The 27,070-nt window shown below is 37.0% G+C and overlaps 2 protein-coding genes across 2 annotated transcripts; one reads left to right on the forward strand and one right to left on the reverse strand.

Moving 5' to 3' along the window:
* The first annotated feature begins 18,196 nt into the window (after positions 1-18,196).
* On the forward strand, positions 18,197-23,085 carry LOC122020886 (probable alkaline/neutral invertase D). The gene is made up of 4 exons (XM_042578922.1): positions 18,197-19,040; positions 19,269-19,700; positions 21,497-22,055; positions 22,359-23,085. Exons 1-4 carry the CDS (start codon positions 18,657-18,659, stop codon positions 22,667-22,669), a joined length of 1,686 nt encoding a protein of 561 aa, XP_042434856.1. The 5' UTR covers positions 18,197-18,656; the 3' UTR covers positions 22,670-23,085.
* Positions 23,086-24,219: 1,134 nt separating this feature from the next.
* On the reverse strand, positions 24,220-26,317 carry LOC122018585 (pentatricopeptide repeat-containing protein At2g20540-like). The gene has a single exon (XM_042575940.1). It carries the CDS (start codon positions 26,178-26,180, stop codon positions 24,468-24,470), a length of 1,713 nt encoding a protein of 570 aa, XP_042431874.1. The 5' UTR covers positions 26,181-26,317; the 3' UTR covers positions 24,220-24,467.
* Between the last annotated feature and the right edge of the window lie 753 nt (positions 26,318-27,070).

Below are 27,070 nucleotides of genomic sequence, written 5' to 3' on the forward strand. Positions count from 1 at the left end.
GCCTGCATCTGATGCAACTGTGCTGGCTTGACTTCGTACTGAATCGGCTGTGGTGGAGGAAAGCTGGTCTTGTTTGGGCATTGTTTAGCCATATGCCCTTCCTGGCCACATTCGAAACATCCTCGAGTACCCTTGCGACAAACTCCTGGGTGAAATTTTCCACAAGTGGAACACTTGGGATAGCTGGGCTGTTTACTAGCTGGTCCTCCTTTTGGATAACTCCCTGGTTTGCGCTTGTTGCTGGAGTTCCCTTTCCAGTTAGAGCCGTGGGAGCTGTGGCCCTGGTGTTTCTGAGTACCTGAGCCTCCTTGGCCTTTCGACTCTGAGAGGACTTGCTTCTGCTGCTTGATACTGTTCTGGTAATGCTCGGTGGTTAAAGCACTGCTCACTAGTTCTTCTGTAGTTTGTGGCCTACGGACACCGCTAGCCACATTCATTGCTATTTCCGGCCTTAACATCTTGAGCATCAACCGGACTCGTTCCCTTTCAGTGCTGACTAGTTCTGGGCATAGACGAGCCAGTCTGTTGAATTTCCTCACAGCCTCCTCAACTGAAAGGTCGCCCTGACGAAACTCAGTGAACTCGTCGTAGTGGCGGTTTGTGACCCGCATGTGAAAGAACTCCTCAAAGAATTCCTTTTCGAAGACAGCCCATGTCATCTGATTCACTGGGCGTTTCGCTTTAACTTTCTCCCACCACATACGTGCGTCTCCTGTCAGAAAGAAAGAGGCGCACTTCACTTTCTCATGCTCTGGCCAGTCCAGAAGCTCCATCATACTCTCCAGTGTTTTGAACCAGGCTTGGGCTGTAACGACCCAATTTTCCTCAATAGGAGTTCTAAAAGTTCTTAAAGATATTTAGAAATATTTTAAAAATATTATAGAGATTTTTAGAAATTTTTAGAGTATTTTTATGTAATTTTTGGAGGTTGTTTGGTATTTTTACTAAACGAAGGAAGTTTCGACAAAAAAATATCCAAGCCGAGAATTGAACCCACGACCTTTGACTCGGTCAAAACCCAGCTGACCAGGTGGGCAAACGGATTTTTCTATTCAGAAAAGGTAGCGAATTTATTTAAGATAGTTAATAGAATATTGGATTATAAAAGGGATAAGTTTATCTTGGATTTGTTTGTTTAGAAAAGGTAGCGAATTTATTTAAGATAGTTAACAGAATATTATAAAAGGGATAAGTTGATGTTGGATTTGTTTGTTTAGAAAAAGTAGCAAATTTATTTAAGATAATTAACAGAATATTGGATTATAAAAGGGATAAGTTGATGTTGGATTTGTTTGTTTAGAAATAGTAGCAAATTTATTTAAGATAATTAACAGAATATTGGATTATAAAAGGGGATAAGTCGATGCTCTGTTTTCCCGTGACTTAAACCATTCTCTCCTTCTTTTCTGCGTACGATAGCGGAGCTCGGGCAGAAAACGAAAGGGAGTTAGGGCATCGTCTCTGACGACCGGCCAAGGTCCTAGAAGCCCTTTTTGTTCGGTTGTGAGTCCAAGAAGCAAGGTAAGTGCTTCTCACCTGCAGTGGGAGTAGTTTCGCACCTTTGTTCTTCTTGAATTCGAAGCATAAGAAGCGCTTATAGTGCAGATTTTTAATTAAGCCTATAGTGCAGATTTTAATTAAACTTATAATGTAGATTTTTATGTAGAGCTTATATTGTAGATTTTAATTAAGCGCTTATAGTACAGATTTTTAATTAAGCCTATAATACAGATTTTAATTAAGCTTATAGTGCAGATTTTTATGTAAGCTTATAGTGCAGATTTTAATTAAGCCTATAGTGCAGATTTTAATTAAGCTGATAGTGCAGATTTTTAATTAGGCTTATAGTACAGATTTTAATTAAGCCTATAGTGCAGATTTTAATTAACCTTATAGTGCAGATTTTTAATTAAGCTTATAGTGCAGATTTTAATTAAACATATAGTGCAGATTTTAATTAAGCTTATAGTGCAGATTTTTAATTAAGCCTATAGTGCAGATTTTAATTAAGTTTATAGTACAGATTTTAATTAAGCTTGTAGTGCAGATTTTTAATTAATCCTATAGTGCAGATTTTTAATTAAATTTATAGTACAGATTTTTATGTAAGCTTATAGTGCAGATTTTTAGAGCTTAAAATACATATTTCTTTAGAGCTTGTAGTGCAGATTTTTGGTGGAATTTATAGTGCAGATTTTTTGTGGAACTTGTAGTACAGATTTTTTGTGGAACTTATAGTGCAGTTTTTAAAGAAAAAGATTATAGTGCAGTTTGGTTAAGTATTATAGTGCAGAATTTATGTTTGCATAGTATGCAGGAATAGTGTAGCATAGAATGCAGAATCTTGATTAGTATAGAATGCAGAATTTTGATTAGCATAGTATGCAGATTTTTGTTTATGCATTTCAAAGTTAGAATTTGTTTAAACATTTCAGTTTCTTTTTAAAGAAGCATTCTTTTATTAGAGGTATTAACAAGTATAAGAAAGATAAAGAAAAGAAAGAAAAAGGCCAAAGCCTTAAGTAGATCCCAAAAATCAAGACTTTAGGGAATTTTGGCACACAAGGTGCTTGTTAAAATGTCGAGGCATTTAAAGAAGAAGTAATTAAGATAATAAGATATTTTACTTTGAAGAGGCTAGTACCCAACTTCCGATGTTGTCGTTAAACAAATCCAGGTATCCAATTCCGAGGTCTTGGCCATGGTAGACCGAGGTCTGCTCTTTTAGGATTGGTGGCTCGCTATCCCAACCTATTAGGGAACGCGCATAAGATGGTACTATGCCGGGCCCAAGAGAAGTTGATTACTATTTTGAAGTATTATAAGTATAAGTTTTTGAACAAGTAAAATAAGTTTTCACATAAGTATAAAAGTATTAAAGTATAAGTTTTTAAACAAGTGAAATAAGATTTAGAAAGCGTTTAAAATTAAACAAGATTATGCTAGCATGATTGTATAGATTTGGTTTACACGTTTAGCATTTCAGTATGTTTCTTTTGCTTGTAGATGAGCATGAGTAGTTTTCCTTTTGAGCATTCAGCTTTTAGATTTTAGTATATTCACATGCATATTCGAGTTTTGTGAGTTAGATAGCGCTTACTAAGCAATTTTGCTTATAGTTGCATTTCCTCTTACTGCAGATAAAGGAAAGGAAAAGTTATAGCAAAGGAAGGCGACAAAGATGTGCGGATGGATGTGTGATGCCTGGACTATAGAAGCCTTGGGACCTAGCATAAGAATTTATTAAGATTGTCATTTATTAAGAATGTATTAGATGAGGCATTTAGTCTTCCGCTGCTAGTTAATTGTAAGTTTTGAGTTCTCCGAGAGTTTTAGGAATTACTATCAACATGTGAAAAAGGATAGTTAAGTAAAGTTAGTAGTCCAGTAGCGCTCCACCCTCACAGTACAGTAGCGAGGAGGGTGGGGTGTTACAGTTGGTATCAGAGCAGTTCCTATTCTCCAACATCACACATCAGCACCAACCTTGCCGTCTTCAAGTAAGAAAGTATTTAATTTTTAGTATGCTTTTCTTTATTCTTTACAGTAAAGAGAAATCCTTAGAAGTATTAGATTATATGTACATAATAGGGAGATGTTTAGAAGTTCTTATAAAGTTAAGAATTCTGCTTAGTTTCTTTTACATAACAAGATGTGTTCTGGGATGGTGGTATGATCGGGGGACCTAAGCCCGGTGAGCGCGCCAGAATCAAACAAGATGTGTTCTGGGATGGTGGTATGATCCGGGGACCTAAGCCCGGTGAGCGCGCCAGAATCAAACAAGATATGTTCTGGGATGGTGGTATGATCTGGGGACCTAAGCCCAGTGAGCGCGCCAGAATCAAACAAGATATGTTCTGGGATGGTGGTATGATCCGGGGACCTAAGCCCGGTGAGCGCGCCAGAATAAAGGGGAACTCCGGTCCTAAGTTTGGACCCCTACCAACCTAGCGCTAGGGTAGTTGTCTGATCAACAACTTATGTTACGGTACTACTAAGTGCAACTAGGCCACCACAATAGTATGTTTATAAGTATGCATGCAAGTATGTTCAAGTCATGTTATATTTATATTTACGTTTATGTTTAGGTCCACGTTATGTTTATGTTATGTTATTGCCTATACATATGGACATGCTTGTGATCGAGTCTATCATTATGTTTAGTTCATCTACCATGCTTACGTTTATGTTGTCATGCTTATGTCACTGCTTATGCTTATGTTCATTGAAAGTAGGTTAGGAGGTCCTAAGATACCTTTGATGTGGTTTTCCTTAGTACATTAGATTATGGACGCTAACTAATGCATGTACAAGGTAGAGAACATGCTATAGAATTGTTCTAAGTTCGAGGACGAACTTTTTATAAGATATGGGGGATTATAACGACCCAATTTTCCTCAATAGGAGTTCTAAAAGTTCTTAAAAATATTTAGAAATATTCTAGAGATTTTTATAAATTTTTAGAGTATTTTTATGTAATTTTTGGAGGTTGTTTGGTATTTTTACTAAACGAAGGAAGTTTCGACAAAAAAATGTCCAAGCAGAGAATTGAACCCACGACCTTTGACTCGGTCAAAACCCAGCTTACCAGGTGGGCAAACGGATTTTTCTATTTAGAAAAGGTAGCGAATTTATTTAAGATAGTTAATAGAATATTGGATTATAAAAGGGATAAGTTGATCTTGGATTTGTTTGATTAGAAAAGGTAGCGAATTTATTTAAGATAGTTAACAGAATATTATAAAAGGGATAAGTTGATGTTGGATTTGTTTGTTTAGAAAAAGTAGCAATTTATTTAAGATAATTAACAGAATATTGGATTATAAAAGAGATAAGTTGATGTTGGATTTGTTTGTTTAGAAAAATTAACAAATTTATTTAAGATAATTAACAGAATATTGGATTATAAAAGGGGATAAGTTGATGCTCTGTTTTTCCGTGACTTAAACCATTCTCTCCTTCTCTTCTGCGTACGATAGCGAAGCTCGGGCAGAAAATGAATGGGAGTTAGGGCATCGTCTCCGACGACCGGCCAAGGTCCTAGAAGCCCTTTTTGTTCGGTTGTGAGTCCAAGAAGCAAGGTAAGTGCTTCTCACCTGCAGTAGGAGTAGTTTCGCATCTTTGTTCTTCTTGAATTCGGAGCATAAGAAGCGCTTATAGTGCAGATTTTTAATTAAGCCTATAGTGAAGATTTTAATTAAGCTTATAATGCAGATTTTTATGTAGAGCTTAAATTTTAGATTTTAATTAAGCGCTTATAGTGCAGATTTTTAATTAAGCCTATAGTACAGATTTTAATTAAGCTTATAGTGCAGATTTTATGTAAGCTTATAGTACAGATTTTAATTAAGTCTATAGTGCAGATTTTAATTAAGCTTATAGTGCAGATTTTTAATTAGGCTTATAGTGCAGATTTTAATTAAGCCTATAGTGCAGATTTTAATTAACCTTATAGTGCAGATTTTTAATTAAGCTTATAGTGCAGATTTTAATTAAACATATAGTGCAGATTTTAATTAAGCTTATAGTGCAGATTTTTAATTAAGCCTATAGTGCAGATTTTAATTAAGCTTATAGTGCAGATTTTTATGTAGGCTTATAGTGCAGATTTTAATTAAGCTTGTAGTGCAGATTTTTAATTAAGGCTATAGTGCAGATTTTTAATTAAGTTTATAGTACATATTTTTATGTAGGCTTATAGGGCAGATTTTTAGAACTTAAAATGCAGATTTCTTTAGATCTTGTAGTGCAAATTTTTGGTGGAATTTATAGTGCAGATTTTTTGTGGAACTTGTAGTACAGATTTTTTGTGGAACTTATAGTGCGGTTTTTAAAGAAAAAGATTATAGTGCAGTTTGGTTAAGTATTATAGTGCAGAATTTATGTTTGCATAGTATGCAGGAATAGTGTAGCATAGAATGCAGAATCTTGATTAGTATAGAATGCAGAATTTTGATTAGCATAGTATGCAGATTTTTGTTTATGCATTTCAAAGTTAGAATTTGTTTAAACATTTCAGTTTCTTTTTAAAGAAGCATTCTTTTATTAGAGGTATTAACAAGTATAAGAAAGATAAAGAAAAGAAAGAAAAAGGCCAAGGCCTTAAGTAGATCCCAAAATCAAGACTTTAGGGAATTTTGGCACACAAGGTGCTTGTTAAAATGTCGAGGCATTTAAAGAAGAAGTAATTAAGATAATAAGATATTTTACTTTGAAGAGGCTAGTACCCGACTTCCGAGGTTGTCGTTAAACAAATCCAGGTGTCCAATTCCGAGGTCTTGGCCCTGGTAGACCGAGGTCTGCTCTTTTAGGATTGGTGGCTCGCTACCCCAACCTATTAGGGAACGCGCATAAGATGGTACTATGCTTGGGCCCAAGAGAAGTTGATTACTATTTTGAAGTATTATAAGTATAAGTTTTTGAACAAGTAAAATAAGTTTTCACATAAGTATAAAAGTATTAAAGTATAAGTTTTTAAACAAGTAAAATAAGATTCAGAAAGCGTTTAAAATTAAACAAGATTATGCTAGCATGATTGTATAGTTTTGTTTTACACGTTTAGCATTTCAGTATGTTTCTTTTGCTTGTAGATGAGCATGAGTAGTTTTCCTTTTGAGCATTCAGCTTTTAGATTTCAGTATATTCACATGCATATTCGAGTTTTGTGAGTTAGATAGCGCTTACTAAGTAATTTTGCTTATAGTTGCATTTCCTCTTACTGCAGATAAAGGAAAGGAAAAGTTATAGCAAAGGAAGGCGACAAGGAGGTGCGGATGGATGTGTGATGCCTAGACTATAGAAGACTTGGGACCTAGCATAAGAATTTATTAAGATTGTCATTTATTAAGAATGTATTAGATGAGGCATTTAGTCTTCCGCTGCTAGTTAATTGTAAGTTTTGAGTTCTCCGAGAGTTTTAGGAATTACTATCAACATGTGAAAAAGGATAGTTAAGTAAAGTTAGTAGTCCAGTAGCGCTCCACCCTCACAGTACAGTAGCGAGGAGGGTGGGGTGTTACAGTTGGTATCAGAGAAGTTCCTATTCTCCAACATCACACATCAGCACCAACCTTGCCGTCTTCAAGTAAGAAAGTATTTAATTTTTAGTATGCTTTTCTTTATTCTTTACAGTAAAGAGAAATCCTTAGAAGTATTAGATTATATGTACATAATAGGGAGATGTTTAGAAGTGCTTATAAAGTTAAGAATTCTGCTTAGTTTCTTTTACATAACAAGATGTGTTCTGGGATGGTGGTATGATCCGGGGACCTAAGCCCGGTGAGCGCGCCAGAATCAAACAAGATGTGTTCTGGGATGGTGGTATGATCCGGGGACCTAAGCCCGGTGAGCGCGCCAGAATCAAACAAGATATGTTCTGGGATGGTGGTATGATCCGGGGACCTAAGCCCGGTGAGCGCGCCAGAATCAAACAAGATGTGTTCTGGGATGGTGGTATGATCCGGGGACCTAAGCCCGGTGAGCGCGCCAGAATAAAGGGGAACTCCGGTCCTAAGTTCGGACCCCTACCAACCTAGCGCTAGGGTAGTTGTCTGATCAACAACTTATGTTACGGTACTACTAAGTGCAACTAAGCCACCACAATAGTATGTTTATAAGTATGCATGCAAGTATGTTTAAGTCATGTTATATTTATATTTACGTTTATGTTTAGGTCCACGTTATGTTCATGTTATGTTATTGCCTATGCTTATGGACATGCTTGAGATCGAGTCTTTCATTATGTTTAGTTCATCTAACATGCTTACGTTTATGTTGTCATGCTTATGTCACTGCTTATGCTTATGTTCATTGAAAGTAGGTTAAGAGGTCCTAAGATACCTTTGATGTGGTTTTCCTTAGTACATTAGATTATGGACGCTAACTAATGCATGTACAAGGTAGAGAACATGCTATAGAATTATTCTAAGTTTGAGGACGAACTTTTTATAAGATATGGGGGATTGTAACGACCCAATTTTCCTCAATAGGAGTTCTAAAAGTTCTTAAAAATATTTAGAAATATTCTAGAGATTTTTAGAGTATTTTTATGAAATTTTTGGAGGCCGTTTGGTATTTTTACTAAACGAAGGAAGTTTCGACAAAAAAATATCCAAGCCGAGAATTGAACCCACGACCTTTGACTCGGTCAAAACCCAGCTGACCAGGTGGGCAAACGGATTTTTCTGTTTAGAAAAGGTAGCGAATTTATTTTAGATAGTTAATAGAATATTGGATTATAAAAGGGATAAGTTGATCTTGGATTTGTTTGTTTAGAAAAGGTAGCGAATTTATTTAAGATAGTTAACAGAATATCATAAAAGGGATAAGTTGATGTTGGATTTGTTTGTTTAGAAAAAGTAGCAAATTTATTTAAGATAATTAACAAAATATTGGAATATAAAAGGGGATAAGTTGATGCTCTATTTTCCCGTGACTTAAACCATTCTCTCCTTCTCTTCTGCGTACGATAGCGGAGCTCGGGCAGAAAACGAAAGGGAGTTAGGGCATCGTCTCCGACGACCGGCCAAGGTCCTAGTAGCCCTTTTTGTTTGGTTGTGAGTCCAAGAAGCAAGGTAAGTGCTTCTCACCTGCAGTAGGAGTAGTTTCGCACCTTTGTTCTTCTTGAATTCGAAGCATAAGAAGCGCTTATAGTGCAGATTTTTAATTAAGTCTATAGTGTAGATTTTAATTAAGCTTATAATGCAGATTTTTATGTAGAGCTTATATTGTAGATTTTAATTAAGCGCTTATAGTGCAGATTTTTAATTAAGCCTATAGTACAGATTTTAATTAAGCTTATAGTGCAGATTTTTATGTAAGCTTATAGTGCAGATTTTTATTAAGCCTATAGTGCATATTTTAATTAAGCCTATAGTGCAGATTTTAATTAAGCTTATAGTGCAGATTTTTAATTAGGCTTATAGTGCAGATTTTAATTAAGCCTATAGTGCAGATTTTAATTAACCTTATAGTGCAGATTTTTAATTAAGCTTATAGTGCAGATTTTAATTAAACATATAGTGCAGATTTTAATTAAGCTTATAGTGTAGATTTTTAATTAAGTCTATAGTGCAGATTTTAATTAAGCTTATAGTGCAAATTTTTATGTAGGCTTATAGTGCAGATTTTAATTAAGCTTGTAGTGCAGATTTTTAATTAAGCCTATAGTACAGATTTTTAATTAAGTTTATAGTACAGATTTTTATGTAGACTTATAGGGCAGATTTTTAGAGCTTGAAATGTAGATTTCTTTAGAGCTTGTAGTGCAGATTTTTGGTGGAATTTATAGTGCAGATTTTTAGTGGAACTTGTAGTACAGATTTTTTGTGGAACTTATAGTGCAGTTTTTAAAGAAAAAGATTATAGTGCAGTTTGGTTAAGTATTATAGTGGAGAATTTATGTTTGCATAGTATGCAGGAATAGTGTAGCATAGAATGCAGAATCTTGATTAGTATAGAATGCAGAATTTTGATTAGCATAGTATGCAGATTTTTGTTTATGCATTTCAAAGTTAGAATTTGTTTAAACATTTCAGTTTCTTTTTAAAGAAGCATTCTTTTATTAGAGGTATTAACAAGTATAAGAAAGATAAAGAAAAGAAAGAAAAAGGCCAAGGCCTTAAGTAGATCCCAAAGTCAAGACTTTAGGGAATTTTGGCACACAAGGTGCTTATTAAAATGTCGAGGCATTTAAAGAAGAAGTAATTAAGATAATAAGATATTTTACTTTGAAGAGGCTAGTACCCGACTTCCGAGGTTGTCGTTAAACAAATCCAGGTGTCCAATTCCGAGGTCTTGGCCCTGGTAGACCGAGGTCTGCTCTTTTAGGATTGGTGGCTCGCTACCCCAACCTATTAGGGAACGCGCATAAGATGGTACTATGCCTGGGCCCAAGAGAAGTTGATTACTATTTTGAAGTATTATAAGTATAAGTTTTTGAACAAGTAAAATAAGTTTTCACATAAGTATGAAAGTATTAAAGTATAAGTTTTTAAACAAGTAAAATAAGATTCAGAAAGCGTTTAAAATTAAACAAGATTATGCTAGCATGATTGTATAGTTTTGTTTTACACGTTTAGCATTTCAGTATGTTTCTTTTGCTTGTAGATGAGCATGAGTAGTTTTCCTTTTGAGCATTCAGCTTTTAGATTTCAGTATATTCACATACATATTCGAGTTTTGTGAGTTAGATAGCGCTTACTAAGCAATTTTGCTTATAGTTGCATTTCCTCTTACTGCAGATAAAGGAAAGGAAAAGTTATAGCAAAGGAAGGCGACAAGGAGGTGCGGATGGATGTGTGATGCCTGGACTATAGAAGCCTTGGGACCTAGCATAAGAATTTATTAAGATTGTCATTTATTAAGAATGTATTAGATGAGGCATTTAGTCTTCCGCTGCTAGTTAATTGTAAGTTTTGAGTTCTCCGAGAGTTTTAGGAATTACTATCAACATGTGAACAAGGATAGTTAAGTAAAGTTAGTAGTCCAGTAGCGCTCCACCCTCACAGTCCAGTAGCGAGGAGGGTGGGTATCAGAGCAGTTCCTATTCTCCAACATCACACATCAGCACCAACCTTGCCGTCTTCAAGTAAGAAAGTATTTAATTTTTAGTATGCTTTTCTTTATTCTTTACAGTAAAGAGAAATCCTTAGAAGTATTAGATTATATGTACATAATAGGGAGATGTTTAGAAGTGCTTATAAAGTTAAGAATTCTGCTTAGTTTCTTTTACATAACAAGATGTGTTCTGGGATGGTGGTATGATCGGGGGACCTAAGCCCGGTGAGCGCGCCAGAATCAAACAAGATGTGTTCTGGGATGGTGGTATGATCTGGGGGCCTAAGCCCGGTGAGCGCGCCAGAATCAAACAAGATATGTTCTGGGATGGTGGTATGATCTGGGGACCTAAGCCCAGTGAGCGCGCCAAAATCAAACAAAATATGTTCTGGGATGGTGGTATGATCCGGGGACCTAAGCCCGGTGAGCGCGCCAGAATAAAGGGGAACTCCGGTCCTAAGTTCGGACCCCTACCAACCTAGCGCTAGGGTAGTTGTCTGATCAACAACTTATGTTACGGTACTACTAAGTGCAACTAGGCCACCACAATAGTATGTTTATAAGTATGCATGCAAGTATGTTTAAGTCATGTTATATTTATATTTACGTTTATGTTTAGGTCCACGTTATGTTCATGTTATGTTATTGCCTATGCATATGGACATGCTTGTGATCGAGTCTATCATTATGTTTAGTTCATTTACCATGCTTACGTTTATGTTGTCATGCTTATGTCACTGCTTATGCTTATGTTCATTGAAAGTAGGTTAGGAGGTCCTAAGATACCTTTGATGTGGTTTTCCTTAGTACATTAGATTATGGACGCTAACTAATGCATGTACAAGGTAGAGAACATGCTATAGAATTATTCTAAGTTCGAGGACGAACTTTTTATAAGATTTGGGGGATTGTAACGACCCAATTTTCCTCAATAGAAGTTCTAAAAGTTCTTAAAAATATTAAGAAATATTCTAGAGATTTTTAGAGTATTTTTATGTAATTTTTGGAGGTCGTTTGGTATTTTTACTAAACGAAGGAAGTTTCGACAAAAAAATGTCCAAGCCGAGAATTGAACCCACGACCTTTGACTCGGTCAAAACCCAGCTGACCAAGTGGGCAAACGGATTTTTCTGTTTAGAAAAGGTAGCGAATTTATTTAAGATAGTTAATAGAATATTGGATTATAAAAGGGATAAGTTGATCTTGGATTTGTTTGTTTAGAAAAGGTAGCGAATTTATTTAAGATAGTTAACAGAATATTATAAAAGAGATAAGTTGATGTTGGATTTGTTTGTTTAGAAAAAGTAGCAAATTTATTTAAGATAATTAACAAAATATTGGATTATAAAAGGGAATAAGTTGATGCTCTGTTTTCCCGTGACTTAAACCATTCTCTCCTTCTCTTCTGCGTACGATAGCGGAGCTCGGGCAGAAAACGAAAGGGAGTTAGGGCATCGTCTCCGACGACCGGCCAAGGTCCTAGAAGCCCTTTTTGTTCGGTTGTGAGTCCAAGAAGCAAGGTAAGTGCTTCTCACCTGCAGTAGGAGTAGTTTCGCGCCTTTGTTCTTCTTGAATTCGAAGCATAAGAAGCGCTTATAGTGCAGATTTTTAATTAAGCCTATAGTGTAGATTTTAATTAAGCTTATAATGCAGATTTTTATGTAGAGCTTATATTGTAGATTTTAATTAAGCGCTTATAGTGCAGATTTTTAATTAAGCCTATAGTACAGATTTTAATTAAGCTTATAGTGCAGATTTTTATGTAAGCTTATAGTGCAGATTTTAATTAAGCCTATAGTGCAGATTTTAATTAAGCCTATAGTGCAGATTTTAATTAAGCTTATAGTGCAGATTTTTAATTAGGCTTATAGTGCAGATTTTAATTAAGCCTATAGTGCAGATTTTAATTAACCTTATAGTGCAGATTTTTAATTAAACTTATAGTGCAGATTTTAATTAAACATATAGTGCAGATTTTAATTAAGCTTATAGTGTAGATTTTTAATTAAATCTATAGTGCAGATTTTAATTAAGCTTATAGTGCAGATTTTTATGTAGGCTTATAGTGCAGATTTTAATTAAGCTTGTAGTGCAGATTTTTAATTAAGCCTATAGTGCAGATTTTTAATTAAGTTTGTAGTACAGATTTTTATGTAGGCTTATGGTGCAGATTTTTAGAGCTTAAAATGCAGATTTCTTTAGAGCTTGTAGTGCAGATTTTTGGTGGAATTTATAGTGCAGATTTTTGGTGGAACTTGTAGTACAGATTTTTTGTGGAACTTATAGTGCAGTTTTTAAAGAAAAAGATTATAGTGCAGTTTGGTTAAGTATTATAGTGCAGAATTTATGTTTGCATAGTATGCAGGAATAGTGTAGCATAGAATACAGAATCTTGATTAGTATAGAATGCAGAATTTTGATTAGCATAGTATGCAGATTTTTGTTTATGCATTTCAAAGTTAGAATTTGTTTAAACATTTCAGTTTCTTTTTAAAGAAGCATTCTTTTATTAGAGGTATTAACAAGTATAAGAAAGATAAAGAAAAGAAAGAAAAAGGCCAAGGCCTTAAGTAGATCCCCAAGTCAAGACTTTAGGGAATTTTGGCACACAAGGTGCTTGTTAAAATGTCGAGGCATTTAAAGAAGAAGTAATTAAGATAATAAGATATTTTACTTTGAAGAGGCTAGTACCCGACTTCCGAGGTTGTCGTTAAACAAATCCAGGTGTCCAATTCCGAGGTCTTGGCCCTGGTAGACCGAGGTCTGCTCTTTTAGGATTTGTGGCTCGCTACCCCAACCTATTAGGGAACGCGCATAAGATGGTACTATGCCTGGGCCCAAGAGAAGTTGATTACTATTTTGAAGTATTATAAGTATAAGTTTTTGAACAAGTAAAATAAGTTTTCACATAAGTATAAAAGTATTAAAGTATAAGTTTTTAAACAAGTGAAATAAGATTCAAAAAGCGTTTAAAATTAAACAAGATTATGCTAGCATGATTGTATAGATTTGTTTTACACTTTTAGCATTTCAGTATGTTTCTTTTGCTTGTAGATGAGCATGAGTAGTTTTCCTTTTGAGCATTCAGCTTTTAGATTTCAGTATATTCACATGCATATTCGTGTTTTGTGAGTTAGATAGCGCTTACTAAGTAATTTTGCTTATAGTTGCATTTTCTCTTACTGCAAATAAAGAAAAGGAAAAGTTATAGCAAAGGAAGGCGACAAGGAGGTGCGGATGGATGTGTGATGCCTGGACTATAGAAGCCTTGGGACCTAGCATAAGAATTTATTAAGATTGTCATTTATTAAGAATGTATTAGATGAGGCATTTAGTCTTCCGCTGCTAGTTAATTGTAAGTTTTGAGTTCTCCGAGAGTTTTAGGAATTACTATCAACATGTGAACAAGGATAGTTAAGTAAAGTTAGTAGTCTAGTAGCGCTCCACCCTCACAGTCCAGTAGCGAGGAGGGTGGGGTGTTACATGGGCTTCCCATGGTTCACTGGTGTCTGAGAAGTTCTCTGGCTTGATCTTCTGCCACTGGATCAGATAGGCTTCTCTCTTTGTCCCTGCTGCTGGGGCCACTGGTGCTACAGGTTGGACTGGTGGAACCTCTATCACTACTGGAGTTGCCAAGTTAAGCTCTGGAGTGACAGTGGGAGTGTTCTGCTGGTTAGCCCTTAAAGTGGCTATTTCCTGTTGCTGTTCAGCTAATTGCTGCTGTAACTGAACCACTACTGCTGTAAGGTCTGGAGGAGGCACTGAACTGCCTGCCTCGTGCTAGGGCTCAGTGACTGGTGCCCTTCTAGTTGGACGTCCTCGTGTTATTTCTAGAGACATAGAGGACATACATAACTAATACAATCATAATTGCGTAATTACTGTTATCATGTTAAATACTATCATAAACAGACATGCTTTAGTTATCTCTAAATATGAAACAAGAACATAAGTAAAGTGAGAGATGTTCTTATTTGGAAGCTGCAGATTCAATGCTGATGTGTGTGTAGGAAGAATGGAACTTTTGCTCTGATACCACTCTGTAACGACCCGCCTCCTCAACTAACTAAGCTGTAAGGCCGGATCGTCACATTTTACTGTTGCTAACTATTCTTAATGTGCGGAAAAACTGATCTGATTTAAAATTTTGCTAACTACTACTATTTCTTCTGCTAATTGTTATTAGATCTGAAATTCATGTTTAAACTACATCTTGAATGTTGTTCCTATGCTAAAGGAAGTAATCTAGACTTCACATATGAACAAGGACTGAAATAAGGGGTTTCCAACTGTTATCAGGCCTCCCAATCGATCGGTGGATCGATTGGAGTGGTCTGATCGATCCACTGATCGATTCAGCTTACTACTTTACACGGGGTAAATTCTGGATCGATCGGCTGATCGATCCAAACTTGTCAATCGATCCAAGGATCGATTCCAGAGCTCTATGTTCGCGACAGAAGTTTGTTGATCGATCCAGTGATCGATTCCAAGGCTCTCTGTTCGCGACAGAACGCGACCGGATCGATCAGCTGATCGATCCAAGAGCTTACTGTTCGCGAGAAAAACTCCCCAATCGATCAGCTGATCGATTGAGGGCCTCCAATTGATCGGTGGATCGATTGGGGTTTCTGATTTCGCAGCTAAGCTCTGATTTCAGCACTGTTTCATGTCAAGATCACATACATAAGTTCTAAAATAACTGGAAAACATTCTAATAGCAACAACTAGTGTTCTAAGCATGTCCACTAACCATCTAAGCATATCTTGCATAATTCGGACACTTAAATATCTAGAAATGCATAAAAGTAATACTATAAGAAAGTACTAAGTTCTAAAGGTTGCTAGTTTCTCCAAGGATCTTTATTCCAAGTTCCTGTCCACACACATCTTCATCGCATTGTCCTCCAGCCTCCGCTAGTCCATCTTTCCTTTACCTTTATCTGCAGTATAAGGAAAAGAAGTATCTGTAAGCTTACGCTTAGTAAGAAACCATCTACTTCACAAAACATGCATACGATGCAATTTATGCCTTGAAAACATGGTATTTGAAACGTGTGCTGAACATGCTAAAACATGGCATTCTAGCATACAAAACATAGGAACCAAAAACTGATCATGGCTATAACTGAAATGTCAATAAGCAAAGACTAAAGTGAAACATACTGAGCTAAACTAAAGTTGAGCTAGAACTGATTTTTAAAATGTAATCACCTAACTAATTGTGAATTTGAAAGCTATTATCATACTAGATGAAAATACATAATCATACTGCTGATGGGAACGGCGACTGTACTTGCTATGCGCGCATCTCTAACTAGACCCGGGGTTACAAGTCCCGAATTTAGTAGAGTTACTAGGTTATCTAAACCTAGGGACGACTATGGGAGCCCAACCCAATGGACATCTAGTCCAGTACAGTGTCACTGCTGAAAATAAAATACTGGTTATAACTGAATTTTTTTTCCTTATCTTACTATTTCTAGGTTATCTGAACCTAGAGCTAGGTTGTCTGAACCTAGAGGCGACTGTGGGAGCCCACCCATTGGACCGTAGTCCCATATAAGCTGTAATAAACTGCATATACTAAATAAATGCCTCTATTGCATTTAGCTAAGCTGTTAAAGCATCTAAGTTGCCCTTTTTCCTGCGCTGAACATATTCTCGAACACTTGGTGTGCGCTATTGCGCAACCTATGTGTCACAAGTTCATATGCTACTAAACTAAAGCATGAAATCACACGAGAACTACTTATACTGCAGGTGAGGGGTTTCTTACTTCCTGCGCTAGTTTTTCTTACAATCTAATCGCTAGGTTTCCGGTGGAGAAGATCCCTTCGTCGATCTTCTCGCGTCTACGTGCTCTTCTCGCGGAGAGGAGTGTCCTCGTGCCGGAGTTGCCGCCGGAAGGTGCCCTTACGTCACTAGGAGTGAAACCCTAGGTCTCTCGGGGCCTTGGTGTGCCGTGAGGTGAGGAAGAGGAGGGGGCGGCGTGAGGGTTGAGGAGGAGTTGCCGAAACATGAAAAACCCAATACCCACTTAAGTTTCCTATTTATATTAAGTGGTTAATTTGTCAACTCAAATATAAATATAATTGGTTCTCTCTTCTTTCAGCACGGCCCTGCTGGGTTCACTTGGTTACTAGAGTCCACCATAAGTCGTAGGACTCATTAGGTCTCGGGTTCAATATCCGCGTAGGCTATTTTACGTTCCTATTTGTTTTTGCTACTTCCGCTACTCTAAAAATTCTGTAAAAATATCCTAAAATTCCAGAAAAATACTAGGATATTTATAAAAGTATTTTGAGAATTTTCGGGCGTTAAGTATTTGGATTTCTACAAATTCGCAATCACTAATAAAGGTTGAGCGAGAAGAAGGTAAATATGGTGTCAAAACAAAGTTTAATCAAGGAACCTAGGGTATTTGGATTTCTGCAAACTCACAACTTGGGCATGATACATACTATATCAGCTAAACATGGGTCTGGTATCTTGGATACCATGACCAAGGTCTAGATGAAATTTAGCATCATAATGGAGTACCTCACAAACCGAATAAGTAATAGAGAACACCATATTATTAGTTTTTTCAAAAATCTTCCCCACACATCAATGGACAACATAAATATAATTTTTATAATCACCTTTTGTTACAAAAATGTACATTATTTTTTTTACAGTACAAACTAATTTTACAGTAGCAAATTGATATGTGCATCACTAAATCTTTATTTGTCTTCTTCTACCAAATTCAATCTTACTTGAAATTTGTCCTTCAACGTCGATGTTCTTCAACACCTCTTCAAGTTGCCTCTTGAACACCTTACAACAATACTCCCGCTTTCTACTTAGTCTTTTACAATTCCGTCAAACTATAAGAAAAGATTTGTGATAGGGTCGTGTTTATAAGAGACAAAGATAGAGGGTAAGACACATAATAAGATGACGTGCATCTGAAACACAAAAATCACTTTCGAATAAGAATTTCTTGAAAAGAGAGATTGGTGGGAGTGATAGAAGGGGAATATCACACATTTAACTACGTCGCTTGGTAAATGTTTAACTATAGTATATTTTTTTTTATAAATATCGAATTCAACAAGCGTGTTTTAATAAATTGTTGAATAGTAAGTCACTTATCATCAAACTAAATAGTGAATTCATATCCTCTAGTCCATAGTCATTGGTCCCTTCTATAATTTGCACATTGAATTATAGTTAGAATTCAATTAAAATTGATTACGATCTTTCCTATATTCATGTTCCCATCTAAGTTATAATTTTAAGTCGAGTCAGGAGACTGGAGGCCACCGACGGTGGATGGGCCGCCCTTGCTCGGTACCATATAATTCATTTATTGGTGGTCTTTGATAGTCTGATTCAATTGAAAAGATAAACTTAGAAAAAATCGTAATCAATATTAACAAGATTCTGACCATGATTTAACATATAAATTAATCTAACCGTGATTTAACATGTAAATCGTGAAAGAGACCCGAAGAGATTTGCTCTCCTAAGTAGTAGCAATGTCGCTGGTCATATTTTTTAATTTATAAATTTGATAATGCCTCCACGTGGTGCGGTTCCAAATTGCTGACCCTACCAGTAACCTCAACGTCCAACCAACACAGCCGTTGAGAGAAGACGACAACACACATCAATCGCGTTCCCCATCCACGCAAGACGCACCCCTTTACGGTTCCTCCGATCTCTCGCCGCCGGCTTCCTCCGTCCGTCCTCTGCTCTTCTCTCTTCCTCGCTTCTTGACCTCCGGCAGCCCGGCGCTCAGATCTCTTGGGTTCGTCGCCTCGAACCACGCCTCCTTTCCAGCTTCTGTCCTTTTCCTTCGCCAGATCCATCTGACTCTCGACTAGCAAAATTGAGACTTTTCATCTTCCCTTCCTGTTCGATTTCTTCTGTGGACTTTGGTGCTTTCTTATTGGCTGATTGGCTCGTCAAAGGAAAACTCAACTCAACCTTCTCTTTGGAGTTCAAACGAAAAACGGCAAAAAGAGGGAAAATCGTCTTTTTCCGGTATCGCATTTAAATTCACAACTTTTTGTGGTCCGGTAGGTGATCCGTCCTGACGGGAGAAGAGAATGAACGGGTTCAAGGGACCAGGGCTGCGGAAGGTAGGGTCCCATTCATCGCTGTCAGACGCCGACGACCATGACCTCTCCCGGCTGCACGACCGGCATATTCTTAGCCTTGATCGGCAGAGATCATGCGACGAGAGGTCGATGAACGAGCTCTCCATAAGTATCCGGGCGATCGATAGCCATGACAGTGTGTACTCGCCGGGAGGGATGAGGTCCGGATTCAGCACGCCGGCGTCGTCGTGCCGGAACCCTTTCGAGCCACATCCCATTATTGCGGAGGCTTGGGAGGCCCTCAGAAGGTCCATTGTCTACTTCAAAGGAGAGCCTGTTGGGACCATTGCAGCTTTCGATCACGCATCTGAAGAAGTCCTCAATTATGACCAGGTAATCTGTTGCTGCTTCATTCCCTCTAAAAAGAATGCCTTTTTTCTTTTCCCCGTTGTTTTCGAGCTTCATCCATTTGATGTTGCGGTTTTGTTCTCTCTGTGAATGATTATTCTCTTTTTGAGGTTGTTCAATTGCAGTGTTTTTCTAGATATTTATTTCGTTAATCTGAGCGATACCTCGAGTTCATTAGTGTACAAGAAAGGTGAGCATATACTTTGTGTGTAGGTGTTTGTTCGAGATTTTGTACCAAGTGCGTTGGCTTTTCTAATGAATGGAGAGCCCGACATTGTTAAGAATTTCCTTTTGAAGACTGTCTACCTTCAAGGGTGGGAGAAGAGGATAGATCGTTTCAAGCTTGGGGAAGGTGCGATGCCAGCAAGCTTCAAAGTGCTGCATGATCCTGTTAGGAGAATTGATAATTTAGTGGCAGATTTTGGAGAGAGTGCAATTGGAAGAGTTGCACCTGTTGACTCTGGATTCTGGTGGATTATTCTTCTGCGTGCTTATACAAAATCAACTGGGGATTTAACCCTTGCAGAGTCAGCTGAATGCCAAAAGGGTATAAGGCTTATATTAGCTTTATGTCTGTCGGAAGGTTTTGATACATTTCCAACCCTGCTCTGCGCTGATGGTTGTTCAATGATTGATCGAAGAATGGTAAGATAATATGTTTCTTAAACCTTATGGTTTTAGCTGCATTAAACAAGAACATATAAGCATTACTCGATAATTGAATGTACTAGTTCCTTACATAAATTCATTTGATTTTGTTTTAGGGATACGTCAACTGCTATCTAAAGTACCATTATGTTCCTTGAAAAAGTGGGCAACTCTTTGCTAAGATGAGAAACAGACTTGAGACTCATTTTACAAGTCCTCCATGTATTCTTCGCATGTCTAAAAGCTTTGAATTACATGCTCCTCAATTGTCATGTTGGCATTTATAAACATTTTTTTTTAACAAAATATTTTATTTAATTTTAACATTGTCATGGCACTAATGTAAGAGTTTCTTCCTGTTCAAACACAAGCAGTTCCTTGCGCTAACTCATGCTGATACAAAAGTCTAGTCAAGCTTTACTTTATAGAATTGCTTTGTGCTTAGGGTCAAGCTGTGTCAGATGAAAAATCATAATACTTCATCTAGTGTAATGACGTAAATACAAACATGAAATTGAGCTTGTGCATGAATCAGACTAAACTAGAGCTTGATGAAGATATACTTTATACGATTTATTCTGATTCCTTTATAGCAATCTAGGTCATCTGAAAAGGTTTCGTACTAACCAAACAGAAGAAAACATGTTTACATAAAGCTTAGTTGCAAACATTCTGTAACATCCTGGAAGTTTCAACATAATGATAGTTTCCCATATAAACTCACTTGTAAATTGAAATGTCAATATGCTCTTGCATCTCCAACATTGAGTATTAAAAGATGTGTGCCTTATACAGCTGTTTCTTCCAGCTCTGCCATAAAAGTGCCTTTCTGCCTGATATCATTTTTTTTGTTGTTAATTGTTGGATGGGTTCTAATGGAAGTATCAAGAATTTTAGTGGATTTTAGGTTGTATAAGTATCCCTTATACTAGTTAGAGATTATACTATCAACTAATAATAAAATGTTCATTCTATTTATGTGTGCAACATGTAGTCACTGGATTCTACGTTTCATGCATCCACATTTTTAGTATTGGAACATATTGAACTGGTACAAAATGAACCTTTTTAATGATTGGACTTCATTTGGTTTCAACTGAATGGAAAAATTATGGATCGATGAACCATAATGGGTGAAGCAGAAGGAACTTTTTATGTCTGTAGTTAGTCAATTTGGGGTTACATCTCCCATGTGCCCCTTGACCCAGCACTTACTTCCTCAAATCCAAACACAATGAATAAACTTTTTGGACATTTGCATAGCCTTCTTTTTATGCATGGTTGTTTTTTCTTTACCACTTTTCATGTTCATATTTCTGGTGTTTATGTTAAAGAACATAATTCTACAGAGCATCTTCTACTAACCTCTTTTTTATATTAGTGAAACCTTCTATTAACCTCTTTTTTATATTAGTGATGTTAGTGAAAACAGTTCATCCTTAACCTCATAAGCCATGTAGGATTTTTGGAGCTGTAGATTAGAACTTATAAGAACATTATAAATAAGCTTGTTTAATCTAATATATTGCCTAAAAGAATGCTTCTATGGTCTTAGAATATCACAAGAATTTTTCCTTTGCCTTATTGATGATTTTTCTTGTTCTTGTTTCCTTTTGAATACTTACCAAAGTTAGCAAGACCTCTCAACAGTACACATTCCAGTTAATAGTTCCGAAAATATTGTCTTTTGAATCTACAAATGTTAGGTGTTAATTTTCAGACTTCGCTCTGGTTATTTAAGTTACTTTTTCTCGTCTTTTTTTCTTTTACATGTTTGATGTCACAATTTTCAGGGCATTTATGGTTATCCTATCGAAATCCAAGCACTTTTCTTCATGGCATTGAGGTGTGCTCTGACAATGCTCAAACATGATACTGAGGGAAAGGAATTTGTTGAGCCGATAGTGAAACGTTTACATGCTTTGAGTTATCACATGAGAAGCTACTTTTGGCTTGATTTCCAGCAGCTAAATGACATTTACCGATACAAAACTGAAGAATATTCTCATACAGCAGTGAACAAGTTCAATGTAATACCAGATTCAATTCCAGATTGGGTGTTTGATTTTATGCCTACTCGTGGTGGTTACTTTATCGGAAATGTGAGTCCTGCGAGAATGGATTTTCGATGGTTTGCATTGGGTAACTGTGTGGCTATTTTGTCATCTCTTGCTACACCTGAGCAATCTATGGCAGTTATGGATCTCATTGAAGAACGCTGGGAAGAGTTAGTCGGAGAGATGCCACTTAAGGTTACTTATCCCGCCATTGAGAACCACGAGTGGAGGATAGTTACAGGTTGTGACCCCAAGAACACCAGATGGAGTTACCACAATGGAGGATCTTGGCCAGGTTGGTCAAGCTGCAAACTTAGCCCTACATGAAAACTAGTAGTAAATTAGAATAACATATGGTTGCTTTTATCATCCATTTCTTTTCATTTCTCAACTTAATTAACTTCTTCCTAGCTTTCATAAGGAGATCTAGCTAACAGTTGTTCAACTATTTGACCCTTGCCTTTTGGTAATTATACAAATTTTCTATTTATTCAAGGCATTTAGTAGCCTTTTAGTGTAAAACCTTTTTGAATTGTCTAATAAATGCATGAAAATATTTTTGTTTAAACCTAAAACCTTGTATCTTCTGTTGCTGCAGTGCTTCTATGGCTGCTCACTGCAGCCTGTATAAAGACTGGTCGACCACAGATTGCTCGAAGAGCAATAGAGCTCGCGGAAACCAGGCTGCTGAAAGATAGCTGGCCTGAATATTATGATGGTAAGATTGGAAGGTATGTAGGGAAACAAGCAAGGAAATTCCAGACATGGTCCATAGCTGGTTATTTGGTGGCCAAGATGATGCTGGAAGACCCATCCCATGCTGGGATGGTCTCTCTGGAAGAGGACAAGGCCATGAAACCTCTAATAAAGAGATCAGCTTCATGGACTTGCCCAGATCCTGCAAATTGAGTCAACCATGTAAACCACATTAGTTTCGCCAAATTTATCATGATCATGCCCGTCATGAGAGCAAACAATTTATGGAACACCAATAAGTCGGATTCTGATTGCAAGATGAGAATGCCTATCACATCACTGCAACTCTTTGCATTAATGAAGACGGTCTTGCAAATCCCAATATCTATCTGGACCAGGTGCTAATTAGAGGCTGGATTCATTCGGTTCTCTAGCATTCATACTTCAACAGAAGATCAAAGCGTTAATTTAATTTCTCTTTACTCGGATATCTTCATCTAAAAGTGCTGTTGCTCTTCATTTTTTATGTACATTGTTCGAAATTTTTCAGTTTGTGATTCTTGCTAATAAAATCACTTTAGTTTCCATGTCTGAATGAATAAAATATATTTGTTAGGGATGTTTTGGTATTGCTTAGAGTTTCTTGTCTACAAATTTACCACATTTCTATGCATCAAATAGAGACATCTTCATTTTATTCCACATAGCAAACTAAAAGGCATCTCGGTGCACAAAGCTCCTATCAATACGAAATTCTGAAGAAGGGTCTATTATACATAGTCTTACCTTACATACATTACAAGAGACTGTTTTCATGACTCAAATCCGTGATCACTAGGTCACACAACAACAACTTTACCATTACGCCAAAATTAATATTTCACGTACCAAACTAAAATGCATAAATTCTTCATTCTTTCGTTCCTTGAGAAAAACTATTATATATAACTATTCTATCTATTCTTTTGTCAATTATAACAATTAAATCACCATAAATGATAGCTAAAAAAATACAAAGGTGTCCTCTCGGGGCGGTTTGGTGGTTAAGACATGGGATGTTATCACATGAGGTCTTAGGGTCGAAACTCGGCGTGTCTGAGCATGCCTTGGCCGCCTACACTAATGCCTTTTGCCACATAAAAATAAACAAAAATCCTCAATGGTTAAGCTCTCTAATAGATAATCAAGAGATCTAAAGTTCGAATCTTAGTTATGACGTACTAAGATTGCATGACATAGGATGTGCTTGACACAACCTAGACAGAAATGGGTCATGCAAGGCTCGGCCTATGTCACAGGAGGTCCATGCTAGGCGAAGGGGACATGACCCATGTGCTTATGCTAGCAAAGTTTCTAATCGGAACAGACCCAACACGACATAAAAAATATAAAGAAATAGAATCATTCTATTGAATTGATTGATTAAATTGTATAAGAAAGGGTGACTCGTTCTTACTTTGTCAGTCTTCACATTGTTATTCAAATTTTATGTTATGTCAATTTTGATAGAAGAGTACTCTAGTTTACCTATGCCATGTGCATACCAATCAATCAACTATTGCAATTATATGATCATCAGAACAAGTATAATTCAATTTTTTTAATCAGCAAAATAACTTCAATAAGGTGAAATCTAATCACGAATATGTATTTATCTTGTACAATAAACAAAATTTCCAGAAATTCTACGAAGCAATTAAGCAAGGAATCGTTCAACTGATTCTCTTACAATGGTTTAGAAAACAATTTCTTGAGAAAGTATGTATCATGTTCAAGGAAATATATATCATAACCCATTTCTCTTTGTTTACATATATTTTTTCTATTTTTTGAGTAAACACTGCTTTGAAGGAGATGGGCAGGTTAATGAAATTAGACTCACCTCTCTCTCTCCATGAAGCAATCTTCTGAGTTGTTTTTTGCCGAAACCCAAGAACAATTTGTCAAGCAGAATTGCCCTTATGTCGACTGGACAATCAAGTCTGATCTAACACGTGCATGCTCTTCTGCATCACAGCACTGCTATGGAAGGGCCGTCCTCTTCCTGATGCAAATCCATAAGCTTCATCTGCTCTGTCGACACTGTTCTTATAATTTGAGTTCTTGATAGCTCCGAGGACAACAAATCAAGAATTGGCCATAAATCAATAAAAAGTGGGTTTGATTCATCTCCAGCAACAAACTCCTGAACCACATTGTTCACCTCAATCAGGCTGCAGCCTGGTGTCTTCTTCATATTCATGCTTCTCACTAATTTCCTCATCTTAGCGACAGCATCCCACCTTCCTGCAGCAGCATAAATGTTTGAAAGCAACACATAGTTGCCAGTGTCCTCTGGTTCAAGCTCAAGTAGCCTCTCTGTCACATTTACAGCTGTTTTGAGATCTCCATGGGTTTTACAAGAACTAAGCAAAGAACCCCAGATGCTAACATCAGGTGTAAATGGCATGCCATTTACGAGTTCCATAGCACGACTAATGCAGCCTGCTCGACCAAGGAGATCCACCATACAACCGTAATGCTCAATTTCAGGATCAATACCATAGACATTCTTCATTGAACTGAAGTACTGCATTCCCTCATCCACTAATCCAGCATGAGAACAGGCAGATAAAAGCCCAAGAAATGTAATGCAATTTGGCCTCACTCTCGTATCATTCTCCATTTCCATAAACAACTTGATTGCATCAAACGCCCTCCCATGCGTTGCAAGCCCACTGATCATTGTGCTCCATGAGATAACGTCTCTTATTCGCAAACTGTCGAATATCTGACGGGCTTGGTCAATGTTTCCACATTTAGCATACATCTCCATGAGGGCATTGCATATGAATGTCTTCTTCAGCAACCTGTGCTTACTACAGAAGGCATGTATCCACTTGCCCAACTCCAGAGCTCCCAAGTGAGCACATGCTGGTAATACTGACACGATGCTAATGTCATCCGGTTCCAGGCCTTCTGACTGCATCTCACTGAAGGCCTCTATAGCATCAGAGTAGCAACCGATGGAGGTGTAACCAGAGATCAATGCGGTCCATGAGACTACTGTTCTCTCGGGCATTCTGTTGAACATATTTCTAGCTTTCCTCATCTGCCCCAACCGAGCATGGGCCGTGATTAGCATATTCCAAGATATCACATCTCTCTCCGCCATTTCGTCGAACAGGCAATGTGCGCTGATTAAATCATCGCTCCTAGTGTACATTTCGATCAAAGAGTTCTGAATGATAGAATTGGACATCAAACATGACCTAGAAACACGGGCGTGAAGTTGCTTGCCGAGATGCAGAGCCGCCAGGCCGGCGCAAGCTTTGATAACAAAGGGATATGTGAATCGATCCGCAAAAAGGCCATCTTGCTTCAGCATCCGCCTGTAGAGATCGATTGCCTCCTCAAAAAGGTTCTTTTTGGCGTAGTTTTTTATCAATTCGTTGTACAAGAAGACGTTGGGTTGCTCCACCTGGTTGAATACTAGCGTCGCGTAGTCCAGCCTTCCGATGGCGCTGCAAATGCTTATGATTCTGGTCGAAAGGTAACAACTTTGGGAGAGGGAAGATACCACAATGCGAGCATGGACTTGCTTCAATTTCGCAAGCCCAGTGCAGTTCCTCAGAGTGGGCACGACCTGGTCCTCCATTTCCCTGATGGCCAAGGTTGGAATTCTCATTTCGTGAATTGCGAGAGTGGGGAATTCCGGTGACACTGGAACTAGGCAGCATAGCATCTGACTGAAGAGAGGAGGAGGAGGAGGGGGCGTTGCGATATGAGATGTGCAACCTCAAGCTTGACTTGAGCATCAAAGGAGGGTTTTGTTGAGCTCCAAAATCTCCATTTGAAATGGATTGAGCCCGGCCGAGTCGGTTGATGACTGCCTGACCTAAGTTTTCTTTATTCCTTCAAACGGGTGCACAACTATAGAATATTGAGTTTTTTTATTCTCCACCTGGAACATTTTTTAATTTCCTCTAAGTAACAAACTTCTTCGATATTATTTATTTATTTTTTATAAATTATATACTTTACTTATAAAATTACCAACACACATGTTTTTTAAAATATTTTTCCCCCTCCGTAGTCCAATTTCACTTTTGTCCAACAAAGACTACTCCAACCGATAATAACATAGATATTCATGAAAACATGATTAAATTTAGGGTTTAGGTAGGGGTGTAAATGAGTCAAGCCGCTCGTGAGCTATTCGAAACTCGATTCGATAAAAGCTCGTTTGAGCTCGTTTAATGAGGCTCGTTAAGATAAACAAACCAAGCTCAAGCTTCATAATATTCGGCTCGTTAGCTCGTGAACATGTTCGTTAAGCTCATAAATCAACTTTTAAATAAAAAAATAATAGTTTTGATATTGAATTTATAGATTTTACACTCTACTTATGAAAAACATAGATAAATATATTAAATTTATTTATTAGAATAAAATTATAAATTTTAACAAGAATATTATAATTTTTTTAAAATATATAATTTAATTTTTAATGAATATTTAAATTTATAATTTATATTTATTAAGCTCGTTTAGGTTCGATAAAAGCTCGAATAAGCTCGTGAGCCATGAATATATTCGTTAAATAAAGCTCGAGCTCGGCTCGATTATAAATGA

This window comes from Zingiber officinale, chromosome 9A, assembly GCF_018446385.1.
Source record: "Zingiber officinale cultivar Zhangliang chromosome 9A, Zo_v1.1, whole genome shotgun sequence".
Taxonomy (NCBI): Eukaryota; Viridiplantae; Streptophyta; class Magnoliopsida; order Zingiberales; family Zingiberaceae; genus Zingiber; species Zingiber officinale.